An 18,196-nucleotide genomic window follows, 5' to 3' on the forward strand; every position below is an offset into this window, starting at 1 on the left:
GGGATCGGTACTTACCGGAGGGACCGCAGACGTTCGGATACAATTAGCGTCTCTTTGCAAAGACAATGACGTCGACTTTGCAAAGTAACAAGACACTTACTCAACACACACACACTACACATTACACCTGACTTAGTGATAAGTTACCTATACAATTACATGGCTAAAGGTTCTAGTTCTAAACCAAGGCCAGAATCAGAAAAAAAAACTATGTAAAACACCGAAAATTTCAATGATACCAAGGTACGTAGATATTCTAAGAATATCGATTGATGAAGTCCCGAAGAGCTTTTTGGAATACAATATCGAAAACCCCCTTTGTTTTTTAATTGCTAGTCAAGCGGTCGCTACACTATTTTTAACCGTTGCATGTATACAACATTGTATGTAATACCTATGCGTAAATATAATATGTGCGGAAAAATATTCTGATTCAATTTTTTTTCACCATGTTGTTTAAAAAGGTTCCCTATTAACAAATTTGCATGTTTCCAGGGTCAAAAATGTGTAAAAAAAAATTTAAACAATTTTTTAAACTTAAAATGTTCTCCGATTACATAATACTTGCAAAGCCAACGGTTGAAATAGTGACGCTCCCGCTTGATTAGCAATTAAAAAACAAAGGGGATTTCGATATTGTATTGCAAAAAGTTCTCCGGGATTTCATCAATAGATATTCTTAGAATATCTACGTACCTTGGTATCACTGAAATTTTTGGTATTTCACATAGTTTTTGATGGTTAAAAATGGCTGATTTTGCAATTTTTAAAATTTCGATCGCTTATATCTCGAAAACTATCACATTTACAGAAAAGTCACTTAAGATATTTTCTATTTGGAATGATCCAACAAACCTAAAAAAATTAGTCCAATGCAAAAAATCAGTTTTAAGAAAAAACAAAGGTTTAAAATTTTTTTTTGACTTTTTGATCCTGGCAACATACAAATTTGTTAAGAGGGGATATTTTCAAGCAAGATGGTGAAAAAAAATTGAATCGAAATATTTTTCCGCACATATATTTACGCATGTTACATATACATGCAACGGTTGCCAATCAAGCGCCATCAGTCGAAGTTCAAAGAATATCTTCTTACCTTGGCAACATCGAAATTTTCAGTTTTTCACATAGTTTCTGAGGGTTAAAAATGGCCAATTTCGCAATTTTTACATTTTTAATCGCTTATATGCCAAAAACTATTAACTTTAGAGAAAAGTTACTAAAGACCTTTTCTGTTTGAAATGATCCAAAAACCCTAAAAAACTTTGTTCGATGCAAAAAAAAATAATTTTAGGAAAAAAACAAAAGAAAAAACGTTTAAAAAAATTTTGACCCACTTTTGGACCTGGCAACATGCAAATTTGTTAAAAGGGATCCTTTTTGAGTAAGATTGTGCAAAAAATCCGAATCGGAATATTTTTCCTTTGCGGATGCGCAGTGGCTTTCTGGACTAAGTCGGTATTTATTATTACACATAATGTGGCCGAAGTGAGCCAATTTTGTGTTCTTTACGGTGCTAATAATATCTTTGTCCTTTCTTAGCCTCTTGATAATCGTTATGTTAGTTGTCTGGCGTATACAGGGTGATTCATTAAGAATGTCCAATCTCTGAGTTGTAGATTCTCGACTTCAAAATATTGAGATTTAACCCAAATCACTCACTCACTGTGGCTCGTTACTAAGTTACAGGGTGTTTTATTTAAAAATTTAATAACTATTTTTACCCAGTACTTTAAAACTATTTGAAATATCCTCGTCATACTTGGCAGAAAGTGTAGGTACTGCAAACCCTACGAAATTATGATAACCAAAGGTTTCTGACTACTACCAGAGACGTACGACAGGGGATAGTGAATGGTTGACCCTTCCCAAATTCTACACCACTGGTGGAATTGCTATTTTAGCATAATTTTTAGATTCTCCAATACTTTTCACGTTACTTCGTCACGATAACATCCTTAGTTTTCGAGATATTTGAAGATAAAAATGAAGGGGCACGGCACATTAAATCAAGATATCTATGCCGTTTCACTCTCAACTTCAAATATCTCGAAAACTATCGTTACTTATGAAGAGTGTATTATTTACATAAAAAGTAATGCAGAATCTAAATATTGCACTAAAGTAGCATTTCCGCCAGTGACGTAGAATTTGGGAAGGGTCAGCCATTCACTACCCCCTGTCATACGCCTCTGATAGTAACCAGAAGCGTTTGTTTATCATAATTTCGTAGAGTGTGCAGTTACCTACACTGTCTGCTAAGTATCAGAAGGATATTTCAAATAGTTTTAAAGTAATGGGTAAAAATATTTATTATATTATTAAATAAAACACCCTGTACCTCAGTAACGAGCCACATTTTATTTAAATGATCTGGGTTAAACCTTAATATTTTGAAGTCTATAATCTGGGTCTAGGACGTTTCATCGCCGCCAGTTCATCGCCGCCAATTCATCGCCGGCCGATTCATCGCCGGCCGATTCATTACCGACCGATTCATCGCCAGTCAGTTAATCGCTAACTGATTTATTTCCGAATTTCCAACCAATTTTCGACAGTTACATTTATTATTTATTTTTAATATTAATATTAATTAGGAATTCTAGGAAATGACCTAACCTAACCTAACCCAACCTAACACTACATAAATTTGAACATATTATTTCTACAAAGGCCATTTTTAACACTACAAATTTAGTACTATTTAGTATAAAATTTACGGGAAGTAGAAACAAAACAGTAAATAAAATAATATTTTTTATCTGCTTAATTGACATAAGTTTTGAACTGAATTTAACGTCGTGTCGAGTTATCTCCCATAATACAAAATAAACTGACTAAATGGCGATGAAACGGACGGCAATGAAACGGATGGCGATGAAATGGACTGGCGATGAATCTGCGGCGTCGAAACGGCAGCGATGAAACGTCCCATTCCGCTATAATCTATAACTCAGATTGGACATTCTTAATGAATCACCCTGTATATGAGACTCTTAACATACGTCGATAGCACCACATTTTAAATTGCACCAATCGTTTTATAGCATCTTTTGTAAGACTCGAGCTTTCAACCCCGCAGAGGAGGACAGTAAAGACACGTAAAGACATAAAATCTAAGAATTTTTATGCGTATATTGATCAGTGTTGCCAATCGCATTTCTCTAGATTATCTGATGATCGCTAGAAAATTATCCGATTTGTCACGAAAAGGTACGCTAGGTCAAAAATTATTCTGTATTAAAATCTTATTAAAATCAATGTTGCCAATGTTATTCTTTTAGTCCTCTTAACAACCATCAAATAACAAAATCCGTTGTTCGTACGCCAATCAGTTGATTGTAATCAATTATCATTATGATAATTAACATAATTGATTGATTAATTAATTATTAATTATCAATTAACGTAACAATTATTAACATAATTGATTAATTAATCAATTTAGCTCATAACTGTAATCAATTATGTTTTAAGCAACCCAATCAAAGTTGACATTGACAGTAATTAAATATTTGATAGTTGATTCCATTTCTGATTAACGTTCGAACAACCGGCCCTTTAATATACTGGATTCTCTATTTCACAGTTTAAAAATTTTCGTTTATAGATGAAAATCTCGTATCCTAGCTGATTATTACCTAATTCATGTATGTAAATACTATTTCTTTATTATCGGAAGTGTTAAATTCTAAATAAATAAATAAATCTAAATATTTCATTACTTGGATCGTTATATTAATTTATTATAATTATTTGTAAAACAAACACTTTTAAATATTATTTTATAGTGTAGGAAACAAAGGTTGAACCTTGCAAAATGGACACAAGTCCGGTTTTATTTTTTTTCTGGTATATCAAGGGGTGCTTATTATAAGACTAACTTTTTCTGAAAAAATTTCGCCCCGGAACCTCCCGTTTCACCCCTTTAAAGGGGGTAATTTGTGGTTTTTGCGGAACGTAGCCCTTCCTGTAATTTTTACAAAAAATTTCTTTTATAGAAATATGAAGAGGACTATATTTTCTACGATTTATTTCCAACACCATCTCTCTATCATCCACCGTTTAGCAGGGGTGGCGCCCTAAAGTTGACAAGTTTTTAAAAAAGATGTTTTTAAAAAAAATATATTTTTCCCTAACTGTAACGGAAATTAAGAAGAAATCCTGCGGCAATTATTCACAAATAATTGACTGATTTTTTGGTATAGGTTTTACTTAAGGGTAATTGCCCTTTTTTTAATTACAGGGTGTTACATTTTAAAAAACCTCTTTTTATACCATCTGAACCGTTTATGCTAGAGTAAAAAGACTTTCAGCGATTACCCATGTACTGGTGCTATTTACAAATTTGTATAATGCACCCCCATCTTTTCCCTGGAACCACCCCAAAAAAAAGAAGAATTAATAAATAAATTGATTTTCTTGGAATCCTTCACACACAATGCCCTTTATTAATATGCTTCATATATCATTTTGTGGACGTTATTATTACCCATGCATGGACACCAAAAGCAATTTCCTAGTGCAACCCCTGTAGCAAAAAAAAATAAATAAAATGGGGGGTTGAAAATTTTTTTTTGTTTTTTGCTTTTTGATCCATATGGGCACATGCTTCATCAATAGTGCTTTTCAAAAATATATATGGTTATTGCAACATCTCTGCGAAAACCACCCCTATCCTTGAAAATATACTGCAGAAACTACCCCTATCCCTTGGCGAGCATGTTTTTACGATTTTCTCATTACCTATGTGTTATTTTTAAACAAAACTTATACAAGGTTAAAGACCACTATTTACTCTAAAAATTATGTCCTATTCATTTTTTCGTATAAGCAACCGTTACGGCACAGTGGCATCGTAAACCTCATGTATGCTTTGGCGGGCTCCAGTTTTTGTTTTTTTTTTTCGTCATCTGTTCGTTTTATTGATAAAGTACTTATGCAAAATAAAACAACACAGTGTAACCTACAAATTATGACTTATGCACATTTTACATTCTTTGCTCCCCAAAGCCACAGTGGTGGCCCAAAATAAATTTTTGCATATTTTCGCCACCTACATGCATTTTATTGCATTAATGCTACCTTAACAGCACACTATTTACCCTTAGGTGGTCTCTACGCAGTGGCGGATCCAGGGAGGGGTGATGGGGGTGATCACCTCCCCCCCTCTCAAACCAAGTGATATTATATTCAAAGAATATAAAAATATTCATTTATTTTTATAGAAATTTAACCAATTGGCACCCCCCTCTTAACGATGCTGGATCCGCCACTGTCGCTAAAGCATAAAAAGTCATTCTTATAAAAATAATATTAATATAATATAAGTATTTCTATAAAAATAAATGAATATTTTTATAATCTTCAAATATAATATCACTTGGTTTGAGAGCGGTGGGGGTGATCGCCCCCATCACCCCTCCCTGGATCCGCCACTGCTTAGCGACCACTTAGGGGTGAATATTGTGCTATTAAGGTAGCATTAACGCAATAAAGTGCATGTAGGTGGCGAAAATATGAAAAAATTTATTTTGGGCCACCACTGTAGCTTTGGGGAGCAAAGAATGTAAAATATGCATAGGTCATGATTTGTAGGTTACACTGTGTTGTTTTATTTTACATAAGTACTTTATCAATAAAACAAACAGATGACGAAAAAATAAACAAAAACTGGAGCCCGTCAAAGCATATATGAGGTTTACGGCGCCACTGTGCCGTAACGGTTGCTTAAACGAAAAAAATGAATAGGACCTAATTTTTAGAGTAAATAGTGGTCTTTAACCTTGTATAAGTTTTGTTTAAAAAAAATGAATAGGTAATGAGAAAATCGTAAAAATATGCTGGATAAGGTATAGGGGTAGTTTCTGCAGTATATTTTCAAGGATAGGGGTGGTTTGCGCAGGGATGTTGTAATAACCATATATATTTTTGAAAAGCACTATTGATGAAGCATATGCCCATATGGATCAAAAAGCAAAAAACAAAAAAAAATTTTCAACCCCCCATTTTATTTATTGTTTTTGGCTACAGGGGTTGCACTAGGAAATCGCTTTTAGTGTCCATGCATGGGTAATAATAACTTGCACAAAATGATATATGAAGCATATTAATGAAGGGCATTGTGTGTGAAGGATTCCAAGAAAATCACTTTATTTATTAATTCTTCTTTTTGTTTGGGTGGTTCCGGGGAAAAATGGGGGTGCATTATACAAATTTGTAAATAACACCAGTACATGGGTAATCGCTGAAAGTCTTTTTACTCTAGCATAAACGGTTCAGATGGTATAAAAAGGGGTTTTTTAAAATGTAACACCCTGTAATTAAAAAAAGGGCAATTACCCTTAAGTGAAACCTGTACCAAAAAATCAATCATCTATTTGTGAATAATTGCCGCAGGATTTCTTTTTAATTTCCGTTACAGTTAGGGAAAAATATATTTTTTTTAAAAACATCTTTTTTAAAAACTTGTCAACTTTGGGGCGCCACCCTTGCTAAACGTCGGATGATAGAGAGATGCTGTTGGAACTAAATCGTAGAAAATATAGTCCTCTTCATATTTCTATAAAAGAAATTTTTTGTAAAAGGTACAGGAAGGGATACGTTCTGCAAAAACCATAAATTACCCCCTTTAAAGGGGTGAAAAGGGGGGTTCCGGGGCGAAATTTTTTCAGAAAAAGTTAGTCTTATAATAAGCACCCCTTGATATGCCAGAAAAAAAAATAAAACCGGACTTGTGTCCATTTTGCAAGGTTCAACCTCTGTTTCCTACACTATTATTAAAACGTAATAACTACCTAAAACTAGGTACTGGAAAAATAAATAATAAATAAATCAATACAAAATAAACTACAGCTACATGAATAGCATAGGCGCTAAATTTCTGGTCAATGCTTTTAAAATGCATTATTTTTTTCGAGTCCTGAGAAAGCTAATAAGTATTATTTAAAAATTTAAACGCCGCGCCGAATAAAAGATTACGTTACTACCGAGGGCCGAAAGTCCCTGAAGACTTCTATAATTTTTATTCTAATATGTTACAGGGGTAAAAGGAAAAGAGAATATTAAGTGTGATTTTTAATTTCAAATATCTCATTCAAAAGAAACATTTTGTTTATTCTAAGGGACTTTCAGCCCTCGGTAATAATGTAATCTTTCATTCTGCGTTCAAATTTTTCAAAAATATTTATTAGTTTTCTCAGGATTCGAAAAAAATGAATGCGTTTAAAGATTATTGGTTCGAAATTTTGCGCCTACGCTCTTTTAACAACTAAAGATTTATTAACTAAAACAATAGAAATGTATTTGACAGTCTTGTAGTTATTAAGGTATCAAAGTTATTATCCATAATACCAGTGGTGTGTTCAACGTTAATGCCCGACTAAATAATTTTTATAGGCAAAAAATTTGAAGGATTTTTGAGTTAATTAGTAGATATCTAGATATTACTAGTTTCAAATAAGTAGATTTTTCTACAACCACTATTCCAAATGCATTTTTCTGCACAATTTTATATTAACAAACTTAATATTTTCTCACAGAATAACTAACTGACAGTAGTGTGCAGAAAAGTGACGTTTCTGTGCCGGAAAGTTCTTTTCTGCATAGTACCATTACATTCCTCAAAAAAATCATAAATATTATTAGGTAAGTATAACATGTTTTGATGAAATGGTTTTGTTTAAGATATTAGATTTGATAGAACTTTACAAAAAAGAACTAGATTTAACTACATCTCATGTCAGAAAAATCTGGAAACGTTTACTTAAGCACTGCACTACATAAAATGAAAATAAAACTAAATCGTGCGTGAATTAGCTTTCATAAGTTTAAAGACTAAAAACTAAAAACTCATAAATAACATCGTACGACAGACGGTTTTTGAAATTTGAATTGGATTAGTATGCCTTAAGTGAATGCACTTGTGCATTTAAATTCTAAACAAAAGAATCGGCACATGTCCCTTTTGTCAAAAGATGAAAAGTATCGGATGTCACTAACATTCATCCGGTATAGGCTATTTAAAAAAAAATTTGTGGAACCAAACAAAATTAATGTGTTGTTGGTGTTGGGAATATATGGATGAAAAAGTTTTAGTCGATGGTAGATACACTGAAAAATATCCGCAAATATCCGATTTATTTAAAGATACGAAGAAGATACGCCAACTCTCAAAAAGGTACGCAAATCGGATAATTATCCGCTGATTGGCAACACTGATATTGATACTTAAAGATAAGTTGCAGAGAATCTTCCTACGACCGTTAAGAGTTTCTGGTTTTTTAAAAGCGAGTTTTTATTTTGTAGCTATGATCCCAAGTATGCTTAATATTTCCCAAATAGCATATTTTCTCCACTCTTTCTAACGGTGTCAATAATGATAAAAATAATGAAATAGTTATATGCTGATAAACAAAAACAAATTTAGGAAAGGTCCCTTATGGAATTATTTGGGGATCACAGACCAGCATAAAGTCGCCAAGTTGATCTAGACTACGACCTCCTTATTTTTCTCCTCGGGGTAACACTGTCTGTAACTAAAACAAGAGGACAGAAGGCACCCGGCGGAGAAGCAACGATGGCTGAATACTTTTCTCCACTTCTTCTTAATCTCCTTCAACAGCGACACATCGTACTCCTCTCGCAGACACCGGCAACCCAATTTTTTTCTGAAGAGAATATAAGACAAACAAAGCAGCATGCTTGCATTACCAGATGTTTTAAGGCATCTTCCGACATGATTGATTGTGTTAACAGACCTGGCACACAGGCATCAAGCATGAAAATTGGGGAAAACCATATTACACCTCTACATAGAAAGGTTCAATAAATAATTTATTGTAACAACCATAGACTACTAGCTCTAATATCTCACGCCAGTAAAGTGCTCCTCTACATCCTGCAACGTCGACTTCATGAGTTAACAATGAGATACGAGAGAACGAATCCTTAATGTAAAACATCATTCAAAAAGTCAAAGAATGTGGAGTCATGTGCCAAATGCTCATGAGGATAAACCTTAAATTTACTCCTTAAACTTCATTGTTATAATATACTCAATTTGTTGTAACTACTTTAATTTATATACATATAAATAATACTTTACCTTAGAAATAGTTCCTGCGTCCACAGTCTCTCCAACAGGAACATCTAATTTAAGAGCTTTGCTGTCGACATCACCGATATCGACACCCCCTTCGTGGTAAAAGAGGATAGTGTCTGCGTGACGATGTGAGTATATGCAGACATAAGCCTCTTCTTCTTGCTTGTGTGGAACGAAAGGTTCGATGATGAAGTTTCGTAGTTTTCCTGTGGCGTTGCCGACTTTTTGATTTTGGTTCATGCGTTCATTTACCCAGTCCACGACGGTGTTTAAATCTTTATTTACGGCTATCAGTCCTAAAGAATAAAACAAATAATTACAAATGTTGCAAATATCTCCATAATTAATATTTTCTATAAAAGATAAAAGAAACTCTGAAACTTATTTTCGTGGCATGTTTCAACCCTTATCCGGTCAACACATTTTACTTACGTAACCGGGCAAATCGGGTCCGTTGGGTCCACCACTGTTCTTGAATGTACTATTCATATTTATCCATATATTTCTAATATTCTTTTTTGATTTTTTATTAAAGTTAAATTTAAATTGTCTAGATTAAAAAAAAGGTGCTACTATAGTATGCGGTCTACCTCGAGGGTGCGATCTACCTGAAGGATTTGCATAAAATAATGAAATGCAAGAAAACTTTTATAGAAAAAAATATTTATTCACAAGTAATAAACATTTGGAGCCAAATAAAGACTTAATTAATAAATAAATAAAATCTTTTGTAAATCTACCAGGCCATTTTATTTGAAAAGAGGGGTTGATGTTTACGCATATCCTGGAAAAAGATTACGGTGTTGTTGCCTTTCATTATTGTGTGAAAACCCTTCTGAGAAAAGATTATGGTAATTAGCAGCATTAGGTCCATAAAATTTACTCCAAAGTATATCTACATTATGGATGTTGCCACTTAGGTGCCCTGCAGTTAGTAGTAGTCCAATAAAGGCATATAGCTCTGTAGAGTCGCAATATTTCCAGTTCTCTATCACCAGGACTTTTTCGGCTTCTTCATTTGTACAACACTTCACTATTTCGTTCACAATTTTTTCGTCCACAAACAAAAGATCATCTACAGTTTGACGAGGGGCTAACATTAATTTGTGCACTTTGCTTTTTATTATGTCGCAGGATCATACGTCCTGTCTGTTGTGGTTGACTCTTCCAGTTAATTCCATCCTTAGTTTCAAAAATTACACACTCTGAAACCTGGGAACTTGTAGCGACACATTCTTCTTTATTATCACTTAATACTACTTGCTGATCATCCTTTTCACTTGCTTCAGAAATATGATCTTCAATTTCAGAGTCACTTTCAATGCCACCTACTTCAGGAGATTATTCATCATCGGAATCACATAAATTATTAGCAATATCTTGCAGTTCTGCAGCTGATAATTTTAGGAGCTTAGTTGTCGACACTAACATCGATATCAAGCGACTGATAGCAGATGCATTATTTATTTCAAAATATGTATAGGTATCTACCTAACAATATTATTACATTCCAACAATGATTATCAGTTTTTAAAAATTCATTTAGAATAGATATAACACCTATTCTAAGCATCTCTTTGATGTTCACATCAAAGAGATGTTTACATTGTTTTTACACGTTTAGACTTTATTATTCGATTTTCGGAATCATAAAAGTCGTTTAGATAATCCACAAAAACATTACCTGACTGCCAGATTAACTTCTGTAACAAAGATTTAGACTTTAGGTATAAATACAAATAGGATCCGACGGGCCCGTTTTGCCCCTTTACGTGAAAAATTTCATTCGACGCAATAATTTCAAAAATGATAATGAATATTTTGAATAGGTCATTGCTATGTTGAAGGAAACGTATTTCGAAACAAATTCAGTGATGCATAAAAATAATTTTGTTTTATCAGTTTATGATAAAAGAATTGGCGTCTCGGGTACGTTGGACCCACCTTGATAAGGGTTAAGCTAAATATTAGGTATTTTATATATGGGAGTAAACCGCAATTGATTGTAATGAGAATTAGAATTTACTATTTTATTTGGGAATAAACAAAAATTTAAGTTATACAATCAAAAATATAATAATGGAAACAACAGAGATGAAAATACTAAGATACTACAAAATAGATCCGATTAACATACGGGTTCAAAAAAAAGTAGAATGGAATAAACACAGGTTCTGAAACTGAGAATACACTGATGGCAGCGCTAATAACCGGCAAAATAACGCAAAAGATGGAAAACTATGTGAAATAAAAAGAGATGAAACTAGTGGTGGAAATTATCGATGTAAACGTATAAATTAACCTTACATTACATAGTGTCCAACCTTTAGACGTCTGTGACAGGAGTATTTTATAAAATTCTCCTGTCACAGTGACAGTTGTCATACTCCTCCGATATATTGGTAAAATGACGTATAACAAACGGTAATAAACCGAGTTTAAAACACCCTCATAATAGATTTATCCTTAATTTTAAGCATAAATCCCCTTATATACAGATTAAATTTAGGTAGAATAATCTAGTTATCTTAAAAATGACGTATTTTTTGTATGCTGAATTCGCTCCTCCGAGACACAACTGTCTAGTGACGCTGGTAAATTTTCTTGGGAAGTTAGGTTGCTAACGTGACTGGAAATTACTACACAACCAAATATACCTGCTCATTACCAATATTATTAATAGTAAACAGACACAAATAACATAAACCTTACGCCAATCAATAATAATAATTTATTTACACCATTATAATGTATTGATAACAAATGAAAAAATTATTTATTGTTCAAAATAAAAATATTTTGTAGAAACAAATTTCACAAAATTTTATGGGTTTAGTATACACTCCCACTATTTCCAATAATTCTTCTTTTTTTAGTGAAAGATTAAGCCGATTTGAGCAGTTAATAGTGTGAGGTAGGAATTTGTGTGCTGTATGTTTCCTATTCCGAATGTGTCAAAGTGAATCTCGGCTGAGCGAATTTAGTATATTTATTAAGTTTACATGTTCATTTAAAAATGTTTCATTCATATTTTTAATCAACGGTCTGTTGATGGTTTATGGTCAGCTGTTCTGCATAAACAGTTGCATTATGCTTAATTAAAATATTAATAATGATATGACATTACTACAAAAACTCTAATTTGCATTAATCTGTTAGTTTAATAATTGGTAAGGATTCATTTATAATTTAAAATTATTCCGCATTTTTATTAAAATTTAATAAAAGCTATATTTTTTTAGTTTTTAGGGAGATACCATTAAAGTTTTTTTTGGTATTACAGATAGTGTATCCATACAGCCAAGATCACTGTTTTATACTATTTTTAATATACAGTGCGCTGGAATAAGTGTTACCCCCCCCCCCTTATTAACTTATTTATTTTTAGCACATAAGCAAATCGCTCGGATAGGTCAATTTTTAAAATAATCATAGTATATTATAGCATCAATGTTTCGAACTTTACGCGATCCCTCTTCAGGTGACAGGCACAACTTTGCTTCTTTTAAATGGGAAATTACATCATGTGACACCTCATTTAATAGCTTTTGAAATACTGATTACAAAAATGTATAATACTTTAATCCTCTTTAAGAGCGTAGGCGCAAAATCTCGTTCGAATTATTTTTAAACGCATTTATTTTTTCCGAATCCTGAGAAAACTAATAAATGTGTTATCGAGGGTCTAAAATCCCTGAGAACTTCTATAATGATTATTGTAATAAGTCACAGGGGTAAAAAAAGAAAATTTAGTCTGATTTTTAATTTCAAATATATCATTCAAAATAAACTTCTTGTTTATTCTAAGGGACTTTCAGCTCTCGGTAATAATGTAATCTTTCATTCTGCGTTTAAATTTTTCAAAAATATTTATTAGTTTTCTTAGGATTCTAAAAAAAATAAATGTGTTTAAAAATAATTCGAACGAAATTTGGCGCCTACGCCCTTAAAAAGGATTAAAGTATTATTATTATACATTTTTGTAATCAGTATTTTAAAAGCTTTTAGATGAGTTGTCACATGATGTACTTTCCCCATTTAAAAAAATCAAAGTTGTTCATGTCACCTGAAGAGGGATCGCGTAAAGTTCGAAACATAGATGCTATAATATACTATGATTATTTTTAAAAATCGAGCTGTCGATATAACGATTGGTTGACTGATGTCAGTCTGGTCTTCCTTTGCTATTTTGTATTATACAATATAGGTACTCAAAAAATCCAAGAAGTAGCGAAAGCTTTGCCTTGAGAAGGAATTGCACCATTTTCGAGCGGAGATTTGTGCGACACTGCAATGTGCAATGGGAAATAATGAGATACCAGTAAAAAAAGAGCAAATCCATATAATACCTGACAGTTAAGAGGCATTTGCGTGCCAGGAAGTGACGTCCAGGCTGTTGTGGGATGTTGTGGCATCAAAGAACCGAATAAACTGGGAAACCGGAACAAGGTTGAGCTTGTCTGGTTATCAGAGCATCGAACTCAACGAAATCCACTTGCTAAAAGAGGATCGAACGGATCAAACGGATCGGCTGTGAGTCTGGGAGCACCAAAGACCTGTAGGACTGTAGAGGACTGGATTTCGGAAAGTTATGAGCGATATTATGAGAGAATACCAAAACAAACACATGGGAAAATCTTCATTGGTGGACCAAGAACAAAAAGAAACAAACTGAGGACAGTAACAAGAATATGGATCGGGTACGCAGCAGTAAAAGAATTCCTGAGTAAAAGAGGCATTTACAATGGAAACCTTAACTGCAGACTCTGCGATACGGAACCAGAAATTGTAAAACATATTATGCGATTGCGAGGCGCTGGACCGCAAAAGACAAAAACTGTGCGGGCAACCACGAGGAAACATCGGTATATTTAGATCACAGTAAGCAAAAAATCTGCACAAACTTTTACAGGGTATAACATTATAGACTGGGTGTAGGAAACAACAATGGACAGCAAGCACAATAAGCTTCAGCTTCAGTGATAATGGAGATCTTTTGGATCAGACGGGCTCATATGTAGAAGAAACAAAAAGTTCGAATATATATGATGATTGCCAACCTCCATTGCGGGTATACCACGCGAAGAAGTTTATTTGAATGGCTATTTGAACAGGGGCGGCTCGTGATAGTACAAGATGGTGAGGCACACTACACTTGAGGATTATTATTATTATGGTTAGATTTTCTTTAATAGCCGGAAGGTCGATTTTGTGACGTCATAACGTCACAGAACGGCACCGTATTTATTTTAAGGCTTGCAAACGATATTAAATAACAATTTTATTCGCAAAAGAATAGCTACGAAAGTTCTAAGTCTCTAACAGGTTCATACTCATAGTAGCTGTTTTTTTAGCTAAAAATAATAATTAATATGATACCACATATCAAAACAGCATGAATCAGATGTTTCGTCGTTGGCTCATCAGCGTTGAACACTTGAACAGCCATATTAAGCAAAATTTACATTATATACTACATGAAAACAACGGACAACTGATTCCAGTGGCGTAACTGGGGGGGTTGGGGGTTATAAGCCTTAAATGCCTTAAATCCTTAAAGCCTTAAATCCATACCCCCAGAGACCCACCAGTTATAGCCCCCTTAGGATCATTCTGGTTTGGCCGTTGACTGATTCTGTTATTATTAATCACTTGCCAAAATGAAATTATGGTACGCAAACAATATACCTGCAAACACGTGATAATTTCATTTTAGAACCAATTTTATTATATTGTAAATGTATTGCATATATGCAAATAGAAACAAGCAAGTAAGCAAATTACGGTTATATTATAAGATTGTTTTTTTATGTTAAATAAACTAAGGGTTAAATTTTATTTTTTTGGTTTTTTATTTATTTTATAAACAGCGTACTTAAAAGTAAATGAATGATTATGAAAGAAATCATAATTTCTAATTTTTTTATTAATTTATTTATTTAATTGACATTGGCAAATGACTTTTAGCCAGTCAGAGCATAATAACATATTCTAAACATCTATTGTATCTCTTATACTAATAGTAAGTACACGTAACTAGAACAAACTGCTCTAACAAACTACCTAAAGCTGCAAAACCACGCTAGAGGCATATTTTTGCCTGCCTCTGAAAGGATACTTAATCCCGCTTCCAAAAATTATTCTCAGTCATGCTGCCGGCCGATCTCCGTCGGCTTCGTAGCTAGACGAGGTACCATCAGAGGCAGTGCCTCTAATGGTACCTTGTAGAGTAGGTAGTATATCGATGTGTTATGAAGAACGGGTCAGGGCCGTACTAATTTTTTTTATCATAAAAATAAAGTTAATAAAAAAGGTTTTATAATAAAAATTAAATTATTTAGCTTTTCAAAAAGTTAAATTGTATTTAAAGAATTATTGATGATGATATAACGAAAATAAAGTTATTTAGCAAATTTCAAACAGTTAAATTGTATTTAAAGAATTGATGATGAAATAACGAAATAACGTAAATAGTCGATTGGTATACTGGTGAGGCACTGCCTCACCTGCCTCATAGGACCAGCCGCCACTGTATTTAAATGATATTTTATTGGACAACTATCATTTTCTCCTTAACTTATTTTATCAGTCCATCTTTTTACCAATATTTTGTGTATTACAATTGTTTCTCAAAATAATAATGTATCAATAATATTAAATGTTATATTATGTTTGAGGATTGAAATACAAGTAAATTGTGTTCAAACTTTTACTTTGGCTATTTATAAATCCGCTTTCTAGGATTTGGAAAGGGAATGGAAGCATGGGCATTAAAGACCAGCTCCATTAATAAACTTGAAGTCATTGAAATGTGGTGCATGTGCCAATGCTTAGGGTAAGAACAGAACAAGTGGGTCGCGGTAGAGATGGAGGTCGAGGTCGATGTCGATACCCATGTAAAACAAACACATTGTAGTGAATGGAAGAGAACAGAGCAGGTAAGTCGCGGTGGAGGTTTAGCGCGATGCCATCCAGGAGGTTGACATGGATGCTTTTGAAAATAAAATGAGTTTGTTTTACATGGATGTCTACTTCGCGGCCTACAAGGATGCTTCCCTGTGATTTGTCCGTTCGAAGCCAAGTTGTCATTACCTGCGCTATCTGAGTTGATACTTTTTATATAATCCCTTTTTTGTATTCAGTTTATTTTTGAATTTCTAAAGTAATTAAATTCGGTAAATTTTTGAAATATGAAGGAGGATCTGATTATTTACAGCTGGTATTTCACCACTATCATCACTTGACTGACACAACATCGCAAAAGCACAGTCCTTTGACAGGACAGAAATGAGGAAGTATTAAGAAGAGCGGGATTCCAGGATATGGAACTTTGTGATTATGTAAAACGTATGAACACTGAATACTTAGGGCACATCTTACGAGCAGAATAATCAATTTTTCCGCAACTGGTGGGAAAGAAAATGTACAGTGGATGCCTACGCACAGCACCTAAGAACAAGATAGGACCTTCCGATAAAAAGAGAAAGAAAAAAATTGATGAGATTTTATGATCATTAAATTATCACTTACCTAATTTTCCTCTCCTTTTGATTAGTTGATCAGGTTTAACGACTAGTTTTTCAGTTTTCAACCATGGGTTGTTGCTTACTAATTCAGAGAATTTAGTGTCAGCCTCGACTGAAGCAAATCTGCATTGTACGGCCGCTGTGTTACCGCCGAGGTATTTGTTGATGAGGTGTTTCCCTGTCGCCTCCCGTATAGCTTTTGCTGACATTTTTTAAAACTGAAAAAAAAAGAAGACTTAGTATCTAGGTAGGATATTTGATACAGTTAAAAGAGCATAACAAATATTTTTCTTAATTAATACATTAGGTTGATGATATAGGTATCGTTTGGAGATAATAATACACTGAAAATCAACTTTTAAAGCTATTTTTAGATCACAAGTACTTCTTCTTGTAGTTCTTTCTCCTATCGGAGGTTGGCTATCATCACAGCTATCCATACCTTATTGGCGGCTGCTCTGAAAAGATCTACTGAGCTGCAACTATACCACTCTCTTAACTTTCTCAGCCAGGAAATTCTTCTTCTACCTATAGATCTTTTACCCTTTATTTTACCTTGCATTATGAGCCTTAATATCTCATATTTCGCACCTCTGGTAATGTGGCCTAAATATTCTAGTTTTCTTGTTTTGATATTCTTTATCACCTCGCAATCCTTTTGCAGCCTTCTTAACACTTCTGCATTTGTAACTCGTTGGATCCATGGTGTTTTCAAAATCCTTCTATAGCACCACATCTCAAAGGCTTCCAACTTCTTTATATTTTCTACTTTTAGTGTCCAGCTTTCCACTCCATACAACAAAGTCGAGAACACGTAGCATCTTAAGGCTCTTATCCTCAGCTCACAAGTACCAAAAATTGTTATTGTGGGAGAAAGTAAATCATTTCCCGTCGTATCATCATGATTTAAATGCTTCTTTTTTTTCTTTTCAGTGTCCAGTCATTTATGTTCTCTATATTACAGCTTTGCCTGAGGTCTGTGCTACGTTGCGTTGTCTCTCCCATTATGATTTTCCTGTGATATTTCGGACTACTTTCATTTCACACGTTTCTATCAGTCTCTTTTGTCCTTGTGGTGTCATGTGTCAGGTCTTGTTTCCGCAGTGTAAGTCATAATTGGCCTAACTACTGTCCTATAAATCTTGGCCTTGATTAAACGCTACTACGTTAATATGGACACAAACGAAAGACTAGGTAAGTAGGTACATAACAAGAATAAAAAATCGCGGTGAAAATGAGTGACGTATACAATATTCCAGCTATAAAAGAGCTGATGGGCAACAATGTATTTTCATTTTGATTGAAAATAAAATTTTAGTTTTATTTTGAAAGATTTTTCCATAATATTTGCTAAATTTTAAGTAAAGCGCACCACAATTAATAAAGTTTGGAATTTGAGGCTCTTTTGTGGCGCGTTTTACTTCAGATTTAGCAAATATGGAAAAATCTTTCAAAATAAAATCAGAATTTTATTTTCCATAAAAATAAAAATACATTTTTGTACCACGTAATACAAATTCATAGCAGCTCTTTTATAGCTCAAATATTGTGTGAGCCACTCATTTTT

The 18,196-nt window shown here is 33.5% G+C and overlaps 1 protein-coding gene across 5 annotated transcripts in view; it reads right to left on the reverse strand.

Moving 5' to 3' along the window:
• LOC114327471 (ATP-citrate synthase) overlaps positions 1 to 18,196 on the reverse strand; it is a 266,730-nt gene that overhangs the window by 69,593 nt on the left and 178,941 nt on the right. For all 5 annotated transcript variants that reach the window (XM_028276104.2, XM_028276107.2, XM_028276106.2 and 2 more), the window contains exons 2-3: positions 16,634 to 16,847; positions 9,107 to 9,399 (exon numbers count right to left, since the gene is read on the reverse strand). In XM_028276104.2, the coding sequence (XP_028131905.1) occupies positions 9,107 to 9,399; positions 16,634 to 16,838 (498 nt within the window). In that variant the 5' untranslated portion in view covers positions 16,839 to 16,847. The remainder of the gene's footprint in view (positions 1 to 9,106; positions 9,400 to 16,633; positions 16,848 to 18,196) is intronic.

Source organism: Diabrotica virgifera, chromosome 1 (genome assembly GCF_917563875.1).
Source record: "Diabrotica virgifera virgifera chromosome 1, PGI_DIABVI_V3a".
Taxonomy (NCBI): Eukaryota; Metazoa; Arthropoda; class Insecta; order Coleoptera; family Chrysomelidae; genus Diabrotica; species Diabrotica virgifera.